The 17,099-nt window shown below is 30.3% G+C and overlaps 5 protein-coding genes across 5 annotated transcripts; 3 read left to right on the top strand and 2 right to left on the bottom strand.

Moving 5' to 3' along the window:
• Window positions 1–2,432: 2,432 nt before the first annotated feature.
• On the top strand, window positions 2,433–5,051 carry LOC119680106. Its single transcript, XM_038092778.1, has 3 exons — window positions 2,433–3,444; window positions 4,530–4,767; window positions 4,847–5,051. The coding sequence occupies exons 1-3, from the start codon at window positions 2,451–2,453 to the stop codon at window positions 5,049–5,051; spliced, it is 1,437 nt and encodes a 478-aa protein (XP_037948706.1). The 5' UTR covers window positions 2,433–2,450.
• A 1,736-nt stretch (window positions 5,052–6,787) lies between these two features.
• LOC119668382 (pentatricopeptide repeat-containing protein 1, mitochondrial) lies at window positions 6,788–9,535 on the top strand. The gene is made up of 5 exons (XM_038077864.1): window positions 6,788–7,240; window positions 7,300–7,855; window positions 7,914–8,678; window positions 8,934–9,108; window positions 9,167–9,535. The coding sequence occupies exons 1-5, from the start codon at window positions 6,856–6,858 to the stop codon at window positions 9,461–9,463; spliced, it is 2,178 nt and encodes a 725-aa protein (XP_037933792.1). The 5' UTR covers window positions 6,788–6,855; the 3' UTR covers window positions 9,464–9,535.
• On the bottom strand, window positions 9,461–10,310 carry LOC119668383 (EKC/KEOPS complex subunit TP53RK). Its single transcript, XM_038077865.1, has one exon. The coding sequence runs from the start codon at window positions 10,219–10,221 to the stop codon at window positions 9,535–9,537; it is 687 nt and encodes a 228-aa protein (XP_037933793.1). The 5' UTR covers window positions 10,222–10,310; the 3' UTR covers window positions 9,461–9,534.
• A 299-nt stretch (window positions 10,311–10,609) lies between these two features.
• LOC119669357 (charged multivesicular body protein 2b-like) lies at window positions 10,610–11,443 on the top strand. Its single transcript, XM_038079210.1, has one exon. It carries the CDS (start codon window positions 10,755–10,757, stop codon window positions 11,391–11,393), a length of 639 nt encoding a protein of 212 aa, XP_037935138.1. The 5' UTR covers window positions 10,610–10,754; the 3' UTR covers window positions 11,394–11,443.
• Window positions 11,444–11,519: 76 nt separating this feature from the next.
• LOC119669356 (dehydrogenase/reductase SDR family member 4) lies at window positions 11,520–13,003 on the bottom strand. The gene is made up of 4 exons (XM_038079209.1): window positions 12,681–13,003; window positions 12,220–12,622; window positions 11,808–11,942; window positions 11,520–11,750 (listed from the first exon to the last, which is right to left on the bottom strand). The coding sequence occupies exons 1-4, from the start codon at window positions 12,896–12,898 to the stop codon at window positions 11,580–11,582; spliced, it is 927 nt and encodes a 308-aa protein (XP_037935137.1). The 5' UTR covers window positions 12,899–13,003; the 3' UTR covers window positions 11,520–11,579.
• Window positions 13,004–17,099: the final 4,096 nt, after the last annotated feature.

Raw genomic sequence — 17,099 nt, 5'->3', positions numbered from 1 at the left:
TTTAATTTATTTTTGTTTTAATTTTTGAGTCGTTACTTCGAAAATGTTTAAATGCGGTTATTTTTGTTTTTTAAAATATACTAACTTTTATTTCGAAAGTTTTTTTGTGTATCTCTACACGTGTTTCGGCAAATTCGCTTTTGCCTTCATCAGGAGAATTCCTAATATTAAAACATCTAGCAATCTTACAAACTATTTATACTATAAACATGTTATTTTTAATACTAAACTTAATATTAATAAATCCTAAGGTTATTGTCCTTGGTGGTGACAGGTAAGAGATGGTGGCGGGGTTGGTCTGGTGTTGTTTTTATTTTACATACAGGTAGTTAGGTCGACTGGTTGTCGGTTTTTTGGGATGTATCTAAAAAGGCACGATGACACGTTGCCTTTGTCGCCGTTGAGTAAAGTTGTGGTCTGATGTTTGTGTATTTCGATGCTTTCTGCCGTTTCTAATTTCCAGCTATCTTTTACATTTTTGATTATTTGGGCGTTTTCCCTGTTGATTTGGTGATTTTCCTTTACTATATGTCTGGCGACATTTGATTTTATGTGGGGGTTCATTTTCTTCGGTGCTTCTCTTGCTTCCTTCAGGTGTTCTTCAAGTCTTACTGATAAGGGTCTTTTGGTTTGTCCGATGTATACTTTGTTGCAGGAGCCACACTCTATTTTGTATACTCCGCATTTTTCGAATGGGTCAATTGGGTCTTTTGCGGATGGTAAAAGGCATTCAAGTTGGTGTGGTCTACTAGAGTGAACTAAGTCGATATTGAACTTTTTTAACTTGGATTTTAGACAATAACACTGTCTCGAAAGGTCTAAAATCTAAGTTAAAAAAGTTCAATATCGACTTAGTTCACTCTAGTAGACCACACCAACTTGAATGCCTTTTACCATCCGCAAAAGACCCAATTGACCCATTCGAAAAATGCGGAGTATACAAAATAGAGTGTGGCTCCTGCAACAAAGTATACATCGGACAAACCAAAAGACCCTTATCAGTAAGACTTGAAGAACACCTGAAGGAAGTAAGAGAAGCACCGAAGAATATGAACCCCCACATAAAATCAAATGTCGCCAGACATATAGTAAAGGAAAATCACCAAATCAACAGGGAAAACGCCCAAATAATCAAAAATGTAAGAGATAGCTGGAAATTAGAAACGGCAGAAAGCATCGAAATTCATAAATATCAGACCACAACTTTACTCAACGGCGACAAAGGCAACGTGTCATCGTGCCTTTTTAGATACATCCCAAAAAACCGACAACCAGTCGACCTAACTACCTGTATGTAAAATAAAAACAACACCAGGCCAACCCCGCCACCATCTCTTACCTGTCACCGCCAAGGACAATAACCTTAGGATTTATTAATATTAAGTTTAGTATTAAAAAAAAAATAACATGTTTATAGTATAAATAGTTTGTAAGATTGCTAGATGTTTTAATATTAGGAATTCTCCTGATGAAGGCAAAAGCGAATTTGCCGAAACACGTGTAGAGATACACAAAAAAACTTTCGAAATAAAAGTTAGTATATTTTTAAAAAACAAAAATAACCGCATTTAATTATTATTATGTTGTTAAATTATTAATCATTTTTTATTAATTTTCATACTTTATGTTCGTATTTTATATGTCACTACAAACAGATTCATAGAAATATGTTTTTTTTTTTTATATTTAGGATTACCCCGAAAAAACGTAATTTAGAAACTGAAAATCATGAAAATCAACGGCCTAGATTAAAGGCTTCATCACATAATAAAGAAACCTACCTACCATCTTCAAAAACTAAAACCCAAAAGCCATTAACTTCTAAGATGCAGAAACAAATTGAAACTTTTCCAGCTGTAAAAAGTTCTAAAAAGAAACCGCTCGTTCCTTCTCTTCAAGATGCTAATAAACCGCTATTGAAAAATTTAACACATAAAGATTTTAAAAAATTTACCGAACCTCAATGGAATAAATTTATAAACGAGATAACTGAAGACAATTGCCCAGAACTGTATAAGTTTCTTTATGGTATTGATAATGATATATTTAGTATAGAACAAAAAACAAATCTAATGAAGATGATGCTTCAAATACCTGATGACGATCCAGAGTCACCAAACGAAAATGTAAACATTTTACAGGATAAATGTAAAATGCATGTCATTTGTGCAAAGTATTCGAGTTGTAAATTTAAAACAATTTTACAACGTTCATATACGAATATGATCCAATACGAACAAACACAAATGGTTGAAAACGATGATAATATTCCAAGTACATCGGGTGTTAATACAGGTTCTTCTAAGAATAACGTAAAAAAAGTCGCAAGACGTAAAATCGATCATGAAACAACTAACTTAGAAAATAACAAAAAACCTAAGGTAAACCATTAAAAACACTGATTCATATAAAAATCTTAAAATAATAATTTATAGGGCAAACAAAGTAATATGAAAAATGATAGGGATAAACTTTGCTCTCAAACAAATAATAATAACAAAAATATAGATTATAAATCACAAAACACTGATCCTAGTGAAAAAATAAATAATAAAACTAAACCAAAACGACGACGTTATGAACCCAAGAAAAAAACAAACAAAGAAACTTTAAATAGAGATAAATTTTTTAATAAGTTTTTTAAAACAAAAGTAACAAACATTTCAGATGAAATTGATCCCGACATTGAAAATAGTATAGATTACTTTATTCATTCGAACTCATTTTCTGCCAATGAAGCAGAAAATGCTTTGCAAGAACAACAATTTGCAATGTTCACAAATTTAAATAGTTTAAAGAAAATCCGCACTCCAGATGATCTCAGAAATAATTCAAAAATATTCAATGATAATCTTCGCAATCGAAATATATTTGATTATTCCGAAACATATAGTAAGAACGCAGATTCACCACCAAATAAAATTTCTGTAGCTCCGTATAATCAAGTTACTACCCACATACCAGATCCAATATGTAAAGATGTTACATATAATAATGAAAATTTAGAAAATGTTGGAAGTCCCTTAACCTTATATGAACCGTTGTATATTGAGACTAATTTTAACGAAAACATTCAGCTTCGAAGACCACATAATGTAAATAAACATAAAATAAAGGAGTTATCTGTTACAAACAACGATAAAGAAATATCGTCACACCCACTTTATAATGAATGTGAAATTGATCAAAATATATACAACATACTATTGCAAGAGAACTCAGTTCTACAAATTTCATCGCCATCAAGTATTAAAAAGAATACACATCACGTAGACCAAAATATGTTTATTTCCCCAAAACCAACAACTCATAATGAAATCATGGAAAAACCAAAATTGATTTCAGATCCTGAAAATATTGGCTTACTAATGTGTTCTATCACATCGTTCAATAACTCAACAAACTATCAAAGTGTAGAATTGCTAAGAGAAAACACTCGTCAAGGTATTTGACAATATTATTATTATTAATATATTATATATAAAATAACATTTTTAATTTTTTATTATTTCATTAATATAATTACTATTTGTAATTAAATATTATTATTATTATTTCCATACTCCATTAGGAGTTTAAGGAGTCTATAAAAGTTTTTCACTGGTTTCTATTTTGTGCTATTGCTTTCAACTCGTTAAACGATTTGCATGTCTCTTGCTGAACTGTTCTTCTCCATGTCATTGCTATTCTGCCTCTGCGCCTAGTCCCCAGAGGGTTCCAACTAAGTGCAGCATGCGCGATATTTTCATAAGGCTAACGCAGTGTCCAATCCAGCCATACTTCTTTCTTCTTATTTTGTTGTTTACGTTTGTTTGGTGCGTTATACTCCATAACTCTTCATTTGAAATCGTTTTAAGACACCATAAGCCTAATATGTTGCGCAGGCATTGATTGATAAATGATTGCAACCTTCTTTCGATTTCGGAATTAGCAAGCCAGGTTTCCGATCCATATAAGCATACCGATTTGGCACATGCGTTAAAAATTTTTGCCTTGGTGTTGGTATGATTGATTACTTACTGAAATGATTACTTATTTACTTACTGCAGTCTTCATTTCGCAGTCGCGCATAGAGCCTCAACAAACCCTCTAAATCTCACTCTATTGCTTCTTTGCCTTCAACAGTTCTTCGCCAAGTTTTGGCGAGGGCACCAGGACGGCGGGAACCTTGAGGATTCCACCTCAGCGCTTGTTAAATAATATAGATGTTATTTTTGCGGAAAGTATGCCGTATCCAATTCCGTTTACGTTTTTTAACTTCAGTACTCGCACATACGTGATCTGTACGCTCCCAAAGTTCTTCCTTTGATACGTTTGATATTTTAAAAATCTGTAGCAAACACTTGTTTATAAACACTTGCATCTTCTGATCAATGGACTTTAAACATTTCCAGGTTTCAGAGCCATAATACAATACTTTACTTTACGTATTGTATTATCCTTAACTTTATTTTTTGTGTGAACTGATGGCCATACCTGCATGAACTGATTGTAATTATTAAAATATTTCTTTTTCTTTTAATTTTTAGAATCCACAAATTTAATGAAAACTTATAAAGCGGATATTAACTTGGAAGCAAAAGAATTAAACGATCAATTAACTGCAAATTTCTTTGATGAAACTAAAAAAGAAATTTGTGCAGTTATTAGAGAAGTTCTAGAGAAAACCAAACAAAAAGACAAGATAGAAAATGAACTTTTGGAGGCTATATACAATGTACATAGACTATATGAAAAGTATCAAGATGTATCAGATGATGTTAAACGGTATACTGAAAATGTAGAAATTTTAATATTAAATTATTAGTATGTATAATTATTTAATATATATGTTTTACATTTGAAGATCTGAAGAAAAAGCAAACAATATATTACAAAATATTCATTTTACTAATAACAAGATTACGACAAACAAGTACTTTGAGAGGTTGTTGAACGAATTTGATGTTAAATCGATAGAATTAAGAAAAAGTAAATGGAAATCATATGTTAAACATAATGTTATAACATTAATCGATGGAATGGATTATATATCGGCTTTAAATATATAATAAAATAATCCTATTAATTCTCATTATATAATTCTTAAACATATTGTATCTTTTTATAAAATTATTATTTTGTTTTTATTACATTATTCTTAAACATCTTAACTCCTAATATTGTATAAATTAATACCTTATTATTGTTCATAAACATTATATATCTATTATCATATATACCTATTCTATTATTCTTAAATGTAACAAATAATTTGAGATTAATTAATAAATAAATTATAATATAATTTAACTCTTTAATTTTAACATCAAAAATAATTATAGCTTGGTTTAGAAATACGATTGCTCAACAGTTTTTAATATTTCTTCAGCTTTTCCGGCTCTTAAACTATATTTTTTTATTGCAAAATTCAATGCTAAGAAGAAAACAAATTTGCAAAAACAATGATGCCATCGTGTGCACTGTTGGAGTTTAATTGTATGTCATGTTTCTACTGCAGCTACAACTACTTATGATTAAGTAGTTTGGTCGTGTCCGTAATTAATATTTGGTCGTTTCCATTGGCATGAGCTAATTTATATATATGAAATAACTTTTATGTGTCAGAAAATACTGTAAAAGTTGTAGAAGAGTTTTGTTAAAATTTCAATTGTAAGCAGATGATATTTAGTTTTGTGTTGTTAGCAGAAATTAATTAGTTTCGCATGGAAACAGCAGAAAATGCAAATAATTTAATATATAATGTTTGTGAAATTATTCACAACATGAATAAAACAATAGGTGCATACAGAAAACAACGTGCAATGCTTTGGAAAAAATTAATAACTATTAAAAAGCAACAAATAGCATTACTTTCCTCTAAATGTAATTAAACTATAAATCTAAATACTATTACATACTCCATTTTCCCATTGATAAGAAGTCAACTCTCGTCGCCGTTCATTTGAAATAAACCAACTTCACATAATAATATATAACACAAAAAAAATTAATTTATATTTGATATATTAAATCATTTATGTAGATTTATCCTCCTATACTGTGAACTTGATGAATTAAAGGTCTTACTTATTTCTTAAGGTTGACTAATTATTCCGTGCTAAGGTTTTGATATTCCGTGCTATAAGTAAAAAGCTATTTTCTTGATATTTTGGCAAGTTGACAAATGCTATTGACAAGCTTTTTATACTGTTTGTATTTAAAACATACATATGTCAAATATTTTTGTCATTTTCCTTGTGGGAAATTTATTTTAGAGGGTAGTTTTCGAGATTTTTAGCCTTAAATTTATTAATTTATTTTTAATGAACTCATTTATATGAAAGCTCTTTGTATGGAATATGAGATCAGTGGAAATGTGATATTAAACCCTAGTCACATCGCCGCAGATAATTGGTTGTGCCAGTGTTTCTTCCACATTCTCATCTCTATGAGTTTTTCAACATATTAATAAGAGGGAATTCGAAGCCTTATAGTGTGTCTACCAAATAACCAGTGACCGATAATGGTCCAATCGTTGCAGCTAACAAATTTTTTAAAAGTAAACTATTTACCGAACGGGGTGTGGGAATCAAGATGATATTTGTGCAATTTCTGAAAGTGTGTTTTATATTTCATGTCAGTGACAATTAAGTTTCCATTATTTATAAGATTTTATTAGAACTAGTTAAAATACAATATGAATGCAAAAGTTCACAGAAATTTCAAAATAAATATAAAACGAGTATTTGCGCATTTCACATCACTAATCAGCTGTGTTTATTCTGTATCATGTGTGTAACTACCACAATGTTTTGGTTAAAACTACGAAAGCATGTTGTTTTAGGATTGTAATTATATTTAAGAATTTCGAAAATGATTGGACGTTTGCTTCACTCAACGTTTACAACTGCAATCAAATATTCAAATAAACGATTTTTATTAACAAACTTAAATTTCTCAAGTATTGTACAGCAAAACTACGCCGGCTTTCAATTCCTTCAACTGCAACAACTTCATGTTAAGGTATTTGACAAAGAAGTTGGTTTCGATAATCAACGGGAATCTAATAGATACGATGAAAACGAATCAATTTCTATAAATCACACACAAAAAGTCGAAGATGTACAAAAATTATCTAAACGAGTACCACGGGTAAGAAGGATAGTACGCACTGAGACAGAAGTGGATGATAATGTAAAAATAAGTGATGCCGATGTTTTTGGTGGCGCTAGAATAGAGGAAGAAGAGCTCGATGCAGGTTAGTATTTTCATAACAAATATTATTTGCAATGTATAGTTTTGTTACTTTTTTATTAGGTGACAAAGAAGAAGAGGAATTTTTGAATCGTTCAACACGACGAACTAAAAAGTTACAAACACATCAATATGCCAGATTAATCAAGGAGCACATGAACATGCATAGGCTAAATGATGCTATTGCTGTGCTAGAAAAACGTATGCTCAAAGAGGATAGAGTGAAACCAGAAAATTATATATACAATTTACTTATAAGTGGCTGCGCTAAGGCTGGCTATACGCGTAAAGCGTTCAGCTTGTTTACTAAAATGAGACAACGTGGACTGAAAGTCACTGGAGGCACTTATACGTCACTTTTCAATGCCTGCGCTAACGCGCCATCGATTGAGGACGGTTTAGGTCGTGCTAATCATTTACGAGAAATTATGCTAGAAAAGGGATTTGAACCAAATCTTAAAACATATAATGTTATGATCAAAGCATTTGGACGTTGCAAGGATGTCAAAACAGCATTTTTAATTGCAGATGAAATGTTAGATAAAAAACTTGAAATTAACATTGATACCATTAATTTCTTGCTACAGGCTTGTGCTAGTGATATACAATATGGATTTAGGTGATTATCGTATATTTGTATTTATAAATAATATATATTTAAATATTTATATTTTCAGACATTGCTTACTGACATGGCATAAAATGTTACAAAATGGTTTAAAACCTGATTATTATACGTTTAATACAATGTTACGCTGCACACGTGATTGCGAATTTGGTGACATACGAAGTATGCAAAATGTACTCCAACAAATTTTAGAAGAAAATCAAGCAATCGCTATTAGTAACGATGTTCACAAAAATAAACAATTATTGATAGAAAGTAAAAGTTCAAATTTAGAATCTAATGACTTAAAACAAAGTACTGAACTGGAAGCAGTACCAGCAGATACAAATCCAAAAGAAGTCGTAGCAGTTACTAATGACAATCCCACTCAACTAGAATTGCCTAATTTATTAGCATTGAAACCTCACTTAGGCAGCTTGTTGACGTTATCAGAGGTAAACAAACCTCATGAAAGATTTGTTTTACTTGGTGGTCTCACAGGATATTTGGAGATAATGAAACAAAACAATGTAACACCTGATATAAAAACATTTACAACAATGTTGGAAATCATACCCCCAACAATTGCTGCTGAAAAACAAATACTGTCATTTATACGCAGAATTGGTTTAAAGGCTGATATTGACTTCTTTAATATATTAATTAAAAAACGTTCAATGCGTTTCGATTACGAAAGTGCAAAAGAAGTATTATCAATGTTGCATACAGTTAAACTACAACCAGACATTGTTACATATGGAGTATTAGCTTTAGGCTGCACGAACGAAGAGGCTGCGAGGGAATTAATACAACAAATGCATAACAACGGCATAAAGTATGTATATAAAATAATTTACATATATCAGGGCTGTGAACTGTATAAAAATATTCGTAATATATGTTTCATCTGCTTCATGGTTGTAAGCTATTCTGAACTGTTTTGTACGGCAATTAAATCAATGAGTTTTAATAGTAATAAAAAATGAACAGTTCCAAATCAACTCCAGTTTGGTTCAGAAATGATTCATAGCCCTGTCGCACATTTGTATATTAATTATAAAAAATAATCTAATATATTTTCTTTATTAAGGATGAATGTTGAAATTCTTGGTGCAATGTTACGTCAAGGTTGTGCAACGAAAAACTTTTCTTACGTGATGGATATTATGCAAATAAGTTTAGATGAAAATATAAAGCCAAATGAGATCTTCCTGAGACATTTGCATAATTTCTATAAACATTGTGCAAAATTAATAGATGCAAGAGTATGCATTAAAATTTTATTAGTAATAATTAAATTGTACTAAATTTTATCTTTTATAGCATCCCACCTCTAAAACCAAAACATTTAAAAAAATGCATTCTAAATTTTGCAACAAATTACATACTTATCACGAGGAATTAGGTATAGCTGGACTTAAACTTGAAGATGCTATTAAAAAAATAAAGCAGCGTCCTTATGATCAATATAAAGAAGACCCAGTGGATGGTATAGAACCCACTAAAAATGAAAAATTATTAAGAAAACAGAAAATAAGCAAATATATCAGAAAACTAAAATTAGAGAACCTGCAAAACGATGAGGATACAAAGTTAACACAAAGAACTAGAATAGAGTAAATTGTTAATTATAAGTTTATTAATATAATTACAGTTTTTTTTTAAGACAATAAAATTGTTAAACATCTTTCTTAACCAATCATAGTTCTTTTTCGTCCTCTAGCACGTACTTCTTCAAATTTGGAGAGCAAATTCTGTTCATCTTTACCACACTCTTTGCGATAGGCAGTTAAGATCACATCGAATAAATATGGTTGCTCACTATGTGTACTTAATAGGGCTCTTTCGAGTACATACAAATCTACTCCTTTATCTTCAAGGCTTTGATTATAATGACTCAAACCAAAATCGACAAAAATAATATCTTCATTTCCAATGCTCTGATCTTCTTGTTGATTTATCAATATGTTTGATGTTGTTAAATCGCCATGTATAACATTATTTGCGTGCATTTTACCAACAATACTACCAATACGTTCGCATAATGCGTCCAAAATTGGACGCGCAGATTCTCCATTGTGTTTTAATACTGTGTGTTTTATGTATTCTTTTGCAGTAATAGCTTTACTGAAATATTCCATATAAATTTTGCGTTCATTTACATCTGCATGAAAAATTTTAGGCGTCTTTATACCAACGCTTTCACATCTTCCAATGGCTTTTACTTCGGCTTTGATGCGGTGCTTTGATATTTGTGCATCTAATTCAGGATGGCGGTATTTTTTAACAAACCTTTCTTTGACTAAACACGCTTGTCCCCTATATTCACCAAGATATAGACGTCCTTCCGCACCCTGTTTCAAAATAGTTAATGACATTTTAAAACCTTATTGCAGGAATAGAATAAATCCCGAAATTACTGATATGCACTATAATAAACTTTATAAACATGAGAATATGGTCTACACTCCATGCAATGATGCAAGGTTGTATTTATTTGGTATTATTTAAATTTAAGCAAAATAATTAAACTTATTTATGATAATTAATTTTTGTATTTCTATTAAATCTTTCAAAAAATAGTTTAATTCTTTGAAATGTGAAATAAAACATTATATCTGTAATAAATATGCGTATATAGGGGAAATAATTTCTCTTTAGAAACCACAGATAATCGGTGATTGCAACCCACAACATGCACAGACATCAATCAGCTGTTTTTCATTTTTTTTATTATTTTCTTTTTTCCTTCGTTTGTTTTGGCGTTAAATTTGTGTTTGGATTTGTTTTTAATGTCGTCATTGTTATAGTTTGATAAAACTGAATCATCATTGCTTAATCTCAGAAGAAATTTTCACAGAAGCAACGCAGTTTTTATAATTTTTATTTTAATATAATAATTTCAAAAATAATGTTTAATAATTTTTTTGGTAAAAAACCAACTGTTAAGGAACAACAACGTGAAAATGATAAAAATTTACGCAAAGCAACTCGAGACATTGAACGTGAACGTCGTAAATTAGAGGAGGAAGAGAAGAAACTTGAACAAGAAATAAAAAAGAATGCGGCTTCAGGGAACAAAGATGTGTGTCGTATCCTAGCTAAACAATTAGTGGAAATACGTAAACAAAAGGCTCGAACATATGCAGCAAATAGCAAGATAACTTCAATAGGATATCAAAATAAGACCATTGGTACTAATATCGCACTAAGCAATGCCATGGGTACTACAGCAAAAACTATGGCTGATATGAACAAAATAATGCGACCCGAAGCTATATCAGCGAATGTACGTGAGTTCCAACAAGCTAATATGAAGATGGAAATGACAGATGAAATGATTAATGATACCCTGGATGATATGCTCACTGAATCTGGTGACGAAGAAGAAACAAATGATGTGGTTAACAAGGTGCTCGATGAGATTGGTATTGAAATTTCAGGTAAAATGGCAAACATTCCCTCAACTGGTACAGGAGATTTAGATCGCAGTGATGTGCGCACAGAAAAAGATATTGCAGCTCAATTAGCAAAATTGCGTTCATCCTAAAGTATTTATAAAATGCAAATATAAGAAGCTTTTATTGTATTTTTATTAAAGATAAAATCTTTAACAAATGAAATATATCAATTGTAAAAACAAATTTGTAAATTTAATAAACAATAATAACATGCTTTATACACAAATTTTTTTAGTTATATATTTAATATCACTTTAATAATTTTAGCAACAAAATTAAAGTCGTGCTGTCATACCTCCGGATGCTACAATAGATTCGCCTGTAATGTAACTAGCATCATCAGACACCAAAAAAGCAACAATTCCTGCCATTTCATCTGGCATACCCAAACGACGCATTGGTATTCTTGCAAGCGCTGCTTCATTTGCCGACTCCTCTTCATGCAGCTGCAAGATATTAATATTTAATTTAAGTAGTTTCATTATAATTTTACTTATTCTTACCGCCTGTGAAAACTTAGTTTTGATAATACCAGGTGCCAAACAATTTACTCGTATTCCTTCTGGAGCTAAATCCTTTGATGCTGCTTTTGTAAGACCAATTAGAGCAGTTTTACTCACAGAATATGCACCAAGAAGCTTAAAAGCAAATAAATGGTAAAATTCTTAATCTTGAAATAAAATTTGATTTATAACTTATATCAGAAATGACCTTAACTCGAACTAAATATAGTGCAACAGAGTTTAAAGAGCAAAATGCATACAATTACAAAAAAATTCTTTAACTCGAATTATGGCAGTTCAAGAGTATCTCTGAGATAATAATAATAATTAGATATATTAATATGTAGTTGAGCTAATTATATATATTTAATAATTTTGAAATCATAACTTTGAAACACAAAATAAAATTTACCTCGAAAGCATCATAGCCAGCTATGGATGAGACAAATACAATACTTGAACCCTTTTCCTTTCGCAAATATGGCAGCGCCTCTTTTGCCAGAAGATATGATGACTTAACGTTTATATCGAATATTTTATCCCAAACATTTTCTTCACAATCCAATACAGGACCTACAGCTGGATTTGCTGCTGCGTTCGATACCAAAATATTGAGTTTACCATATTTGCGCATAGTTTCTTCAAATAGTTGTTTACGATCACTTGCCTCAGCCACGTGACACTTCAATCCCATAACGTTTAGATTAAGTTTACGTAATTTTTCTACTGCGTTGGCTACATTTTTCTCCTTGCGGCTGCTGATAACTACATTAGCTCCATCTTCGGCCAATCGCTTTGCGATAGCAAATCCAATGCTATGAAGATAGAAACACAGTGTTAGTAAATGATAAAGAAGTACTAGGCCCGATTTACCCGTCCGTTGAAGCTGTAACAATAGCGACTTTCCCTTGAAAACGTTTCATATTTCCCGATGTTGAACTCTGACTGGACAAACGCTTAGCACAATTATTAATGCTGATACTACACGTTGCAGTGCTGTTGAATTGATTAGCCACTGGAACAGATGATGTTAGAACTTTGAACTTTCCACTAGCTATTCTCGTTGGCAGATTTTGAATTACTTGAAACATTTTATTTCACTAATCACAAATTCTGTGTGAAGTTCGTGTAATCGTCTTAAAATCTAATCAATTTGTGTTATTATTAAAGAGATATTCTTTCGTCCAATAAATAAAAAACATAAGCAGTATTTTCAAACAGTTGTAATAAAAAGTATAAATAAACTTCCAGCGCTTTTTAAGAGAGAATATATTAAAGAGAATATTACACACACACAGGGTTTCTATGAAATTTTATTTAAAACATAATTATTAAATATTTATTTTAAATAAATTTATCTTTTATGTTATGTTAAGACTATTGTACTTAATTCGACAAATATGCAAATATATTCCTTAATTTTAATAGAAACTAGGTGACCCCGCGAACTTCGTACCGCGTAACAGTCAATAAATGTTATATTAAATTATAGGTAAACTAAATTTAGAAATTTATTAAAGTAATAAAATGAATACAAAAAATTTATTGTATTCAATAGTTTATTAGGATATTGATATATAATTAATTATTTTAATAGTCAGCCATTTAATAGTCAGCCATTTAATAGTCAGCCAAGAACCCATAGGTTCTTTATGGGTTGCACTCCGATTGATTCTCTTCAATAAAGAACCTTGTGATATACGATATTTTTTGTTTTTTTATCAGGCCCCAAAACTTAGAACAGTAAGTATAACTCACTTCACGCTGGTCAGAGCTTCGCCTTTGTTGAAAATCAAAATGGGTAATACAATCCCGAAAAGAAGTGTTGATATTATATAGAAAATTATGTTAATGTGTTTTTAAAAAAATTGAAGTAGAATTTTTTTAAAAAGTATTGTATACTTTTTTGTAACCTAATTTTTCTTTTAAAAAATTATTCTTTTATTTACTCAGATCTTATGGCTGTACATATAAAAAAATTGTTAAAATATGCTAACGTCTGACATATATGATAACAGCCTGAAAAGTTAATGTCTTCAAAATAAAAACAGATAAGAATTTATTTTTGTGTGCATTATTGGATAAAGAACAACAATGGTTAATTTATTAAAAACTTTAAATTTTAATTTTTTTTATATTTTCTATATATTTCCATATATCATGAGTCTGTTTGTCATGATTTTTTTAAGAGACAAATAAATTTACTTATATTAGCTTAATAAGTTTACATCTATTAAGCATGAAACTGACTATTATTAGCTGACTGTTTGATTGCTATAATAGTATGTATCCACTGGCTTCATTAGACCAGTTAACTTACTTGAGATTCAAATAAGTCAAGCAATCTCAAGTGAGTTAACTGGTCTAACGAAGCGAGTGGAAACATACTATAAGAGTGAACTACTGAATCGATTTATACATAATAATTTTTATGGCACTGCATATAACAAAGGGAACTCCCGTATTATTAATCAAATATTAAAATATTTTGTTGTAAGTAATTTTAGTTGATAACACAAAGTACTAAGTAAATCACAAGATTTTACTAATTACTCATATTACACTGTATTCGTTTATTTTTTTTTTACATAATATTTAATTTAAAAAAAATTATTAGTATAAATTGTAGGTCATACTTGTCATACAGAACATATTGAAGAAATGATAAAAGAAGGAATCCTAGATTCATATACATTCAAAATTTATCCAATAAGTAACATTTACAATAATAATTTAATAATGTGGGGTATAATATTGGAATAAATTGGCTCTCCTAAAGCTGCTTATATGCTTAAGATGAGTTTCATTGGTGCATAATGATGGCATATTATATACTCTGCTCATAATGTGTTAGTGGTTAATTGGACCTAACAGCTAGTTTTAATTTTGGTCATTTCTGTAATGATTATACGGTTGTTTTTAATTTAATTCAATCGCATACAATCCTAAAATCGTTTTAAGTTGAAAGTCCCGAGATTATGTTAGCCCCGATAGGTTAGCTTTCTCCGCAACCTGTAAAAATATTTTAGTCCGAATTCCAGGAAAAATATTATGTTCTACTTATATGATAAAGTTAACTTTATTTGAAATATATGTCTCACCTTAGACAATGATTTTATTATTATCAGCAGATGGTATATTATTGGCGTATGTTTTCAGTGTAAGGTGAGGTCAATCGAATAACAGGAAGAGAACTTATCCTGCATCTATACTCAATAAATTTTACAAGATACTTGTACACTGACTTTCTTATTGAAATATACAAATTTTTTGTCTGTAGACTTAACTTGATAATAATAATATTTATTATTATTATGAAAGATTATTACATTTGAATATAAAAATCTTGTCAAAATCCAATCAGTGTAGACACCAATCAGTGTATGTCAATACTGATTTATTTTGAAACTATTAAATTTATTATTTGTTTTTAGATTTAATAGTTAATAATAGTTATATAAATTTTACATCAACTTATACTTGCATCATAAAATATAATAAATATTTGACCCTCCTCACATTGCAATAAATTTCTTAAAAAAAAAACTAGTTATTAGGTACAATAAAATCTGAGTAAATAAATGCATAATATTTTAGGAGTGACGTAGTTTTCTACTTAGAGAATTGAAGTCAAAATTTTTGATTTCAAATACTTTAACTTTTTTCATCAAACAACCTCAATAGACTAGCAACCAGAGTCTATTGTAGTGTCCGTACTGACAGCAGTTATTTATAGTCGACTAAAATTATTAGTTACATTTTACAGCTAACTGTAAAATTTATTTTACGACCAATTTAACATAAATGTGATATTCACATCTACATACAATTTACTAATTATATCAATTTATTCATCATCCGTGACTATACAGTCCATGTACGACCTAAGCCTGTTTAACAACATCCTTTCATTTTTCTCTGTTTTAAGCTTTTGTTTTCCAATTTCTTATATACAGTTTATTAGTTATCGAATAACTATTCCTAACACTATTTATAAGTTTATAAGTTTTTCTAATAATATGAATAGCCACAGTATGAAACTTGACCTATTAAAACCACCTCTTAAGAATGACTCTCCCATCCGCCACCACATTCCAATAAAGGAGTGACGGATAAGAGAGAACCAAACTTAGTATGAATATATGGAATCAAAATATGACATGTGTGTCATCTTAATCTACATCTTTTTATTAAAATTGATTTGGGATGACAGAATAAGGGTTTGAAGCAGTTAGAGCTTCTATTTAGAATGACTGTTCTACTTTAATCTAGGAAATAAGTATTAAACCGGAAGGTCCTATGCACGTTTGACATTAAACAATCTTCAACAAAGAAATTTTGACATATGTACGAAAGGCTGAATATGTTCTGTTTGGCTACATTTAGGCATACAGGATTTAGAGTGGTCGAAGAGCTCTGCTCTACCGAAAACATATAAAACAGTTAACTTTTAATTCTATGTTCATGGTCTCTACTTTCCTTCAAAATATAGTTAGTTGCGGTGGAAGGAGGAACGAGTCCTCTTCAATTAGCTTAAAGTGCTGTTTTAAATCCACAAAACCTCGTAATAGTGGGTAGTAGAGAGTAGGTCAAGCTAAAGCTAGCCAGAGGCATTTATAAAGGCAAGAATCTGGCCAATGCTAATGCTAGATATAACGCCGAGTGTGTTTAAAAAGGCGCCCCCAGAATATTAAGCCTAGTTCTGAGCAAACTTAGGACATAGACACATCAGGTGTTCTGGTCTCCTTTCTTTGAGAGCTGGAGATACTACAGGATAGTCTAAGTCTAGCTCTATGTCGTCCTATGGTCCAGTGCCCTGTAAAGACAGATATTAACATAGATACCTCTGATTTGCTTAAGTTCTACATTTGGAATAGATTAGCCGTGTAGCCCTTGAACTGGATGCTGGGGCGGCAAAAAACCGCCTGTCGCAAAAAATGTTATGACCATTCAACCTACAAAGGTAGCTGACAGGGACAGGAATTGAAATAGGGGTATCCATGAAAGTATATTAGAAATAAGAAATTTTACCTAGATTCGATTGAATTTTTTTATTTTTTATTGTGATAAGAAAATATTTAAGTTTAATGCAAAATGTTTACTATATTTCCTACATCTATATTTATTGTTTACTGTGTTCATTTAAATATAATAACAAATTTTAATAATAATTTTATTTTCACACTGTTTGCCTAGTGAGCGAGTATATTTGTGAAAAAAAAACTGCTTGCTAACATGGTTAAGTGTGTAAATTAGTATAAACTGAGCATTTTAGTGGTTTACAGTCGACAG

The sequence above is a fragment of the Teleopsis dalmanni genome, chromosome 1 (assembly GCF_002237135.1).
Source record: "Teleopsis dalmanni isolate 2A chromosome 1, ASM223713v2, whole genome shotgun sequence".
Lineage (NCBI taxonomy): Eukaryota > Metazoa > Arthropoda > Insecta > Diptera > Diopsidae > Teleopsis > Teleopsis dalmanni.
This window is presented reverse-complemented; position numbering and strand designations above follow the sequence as displayed.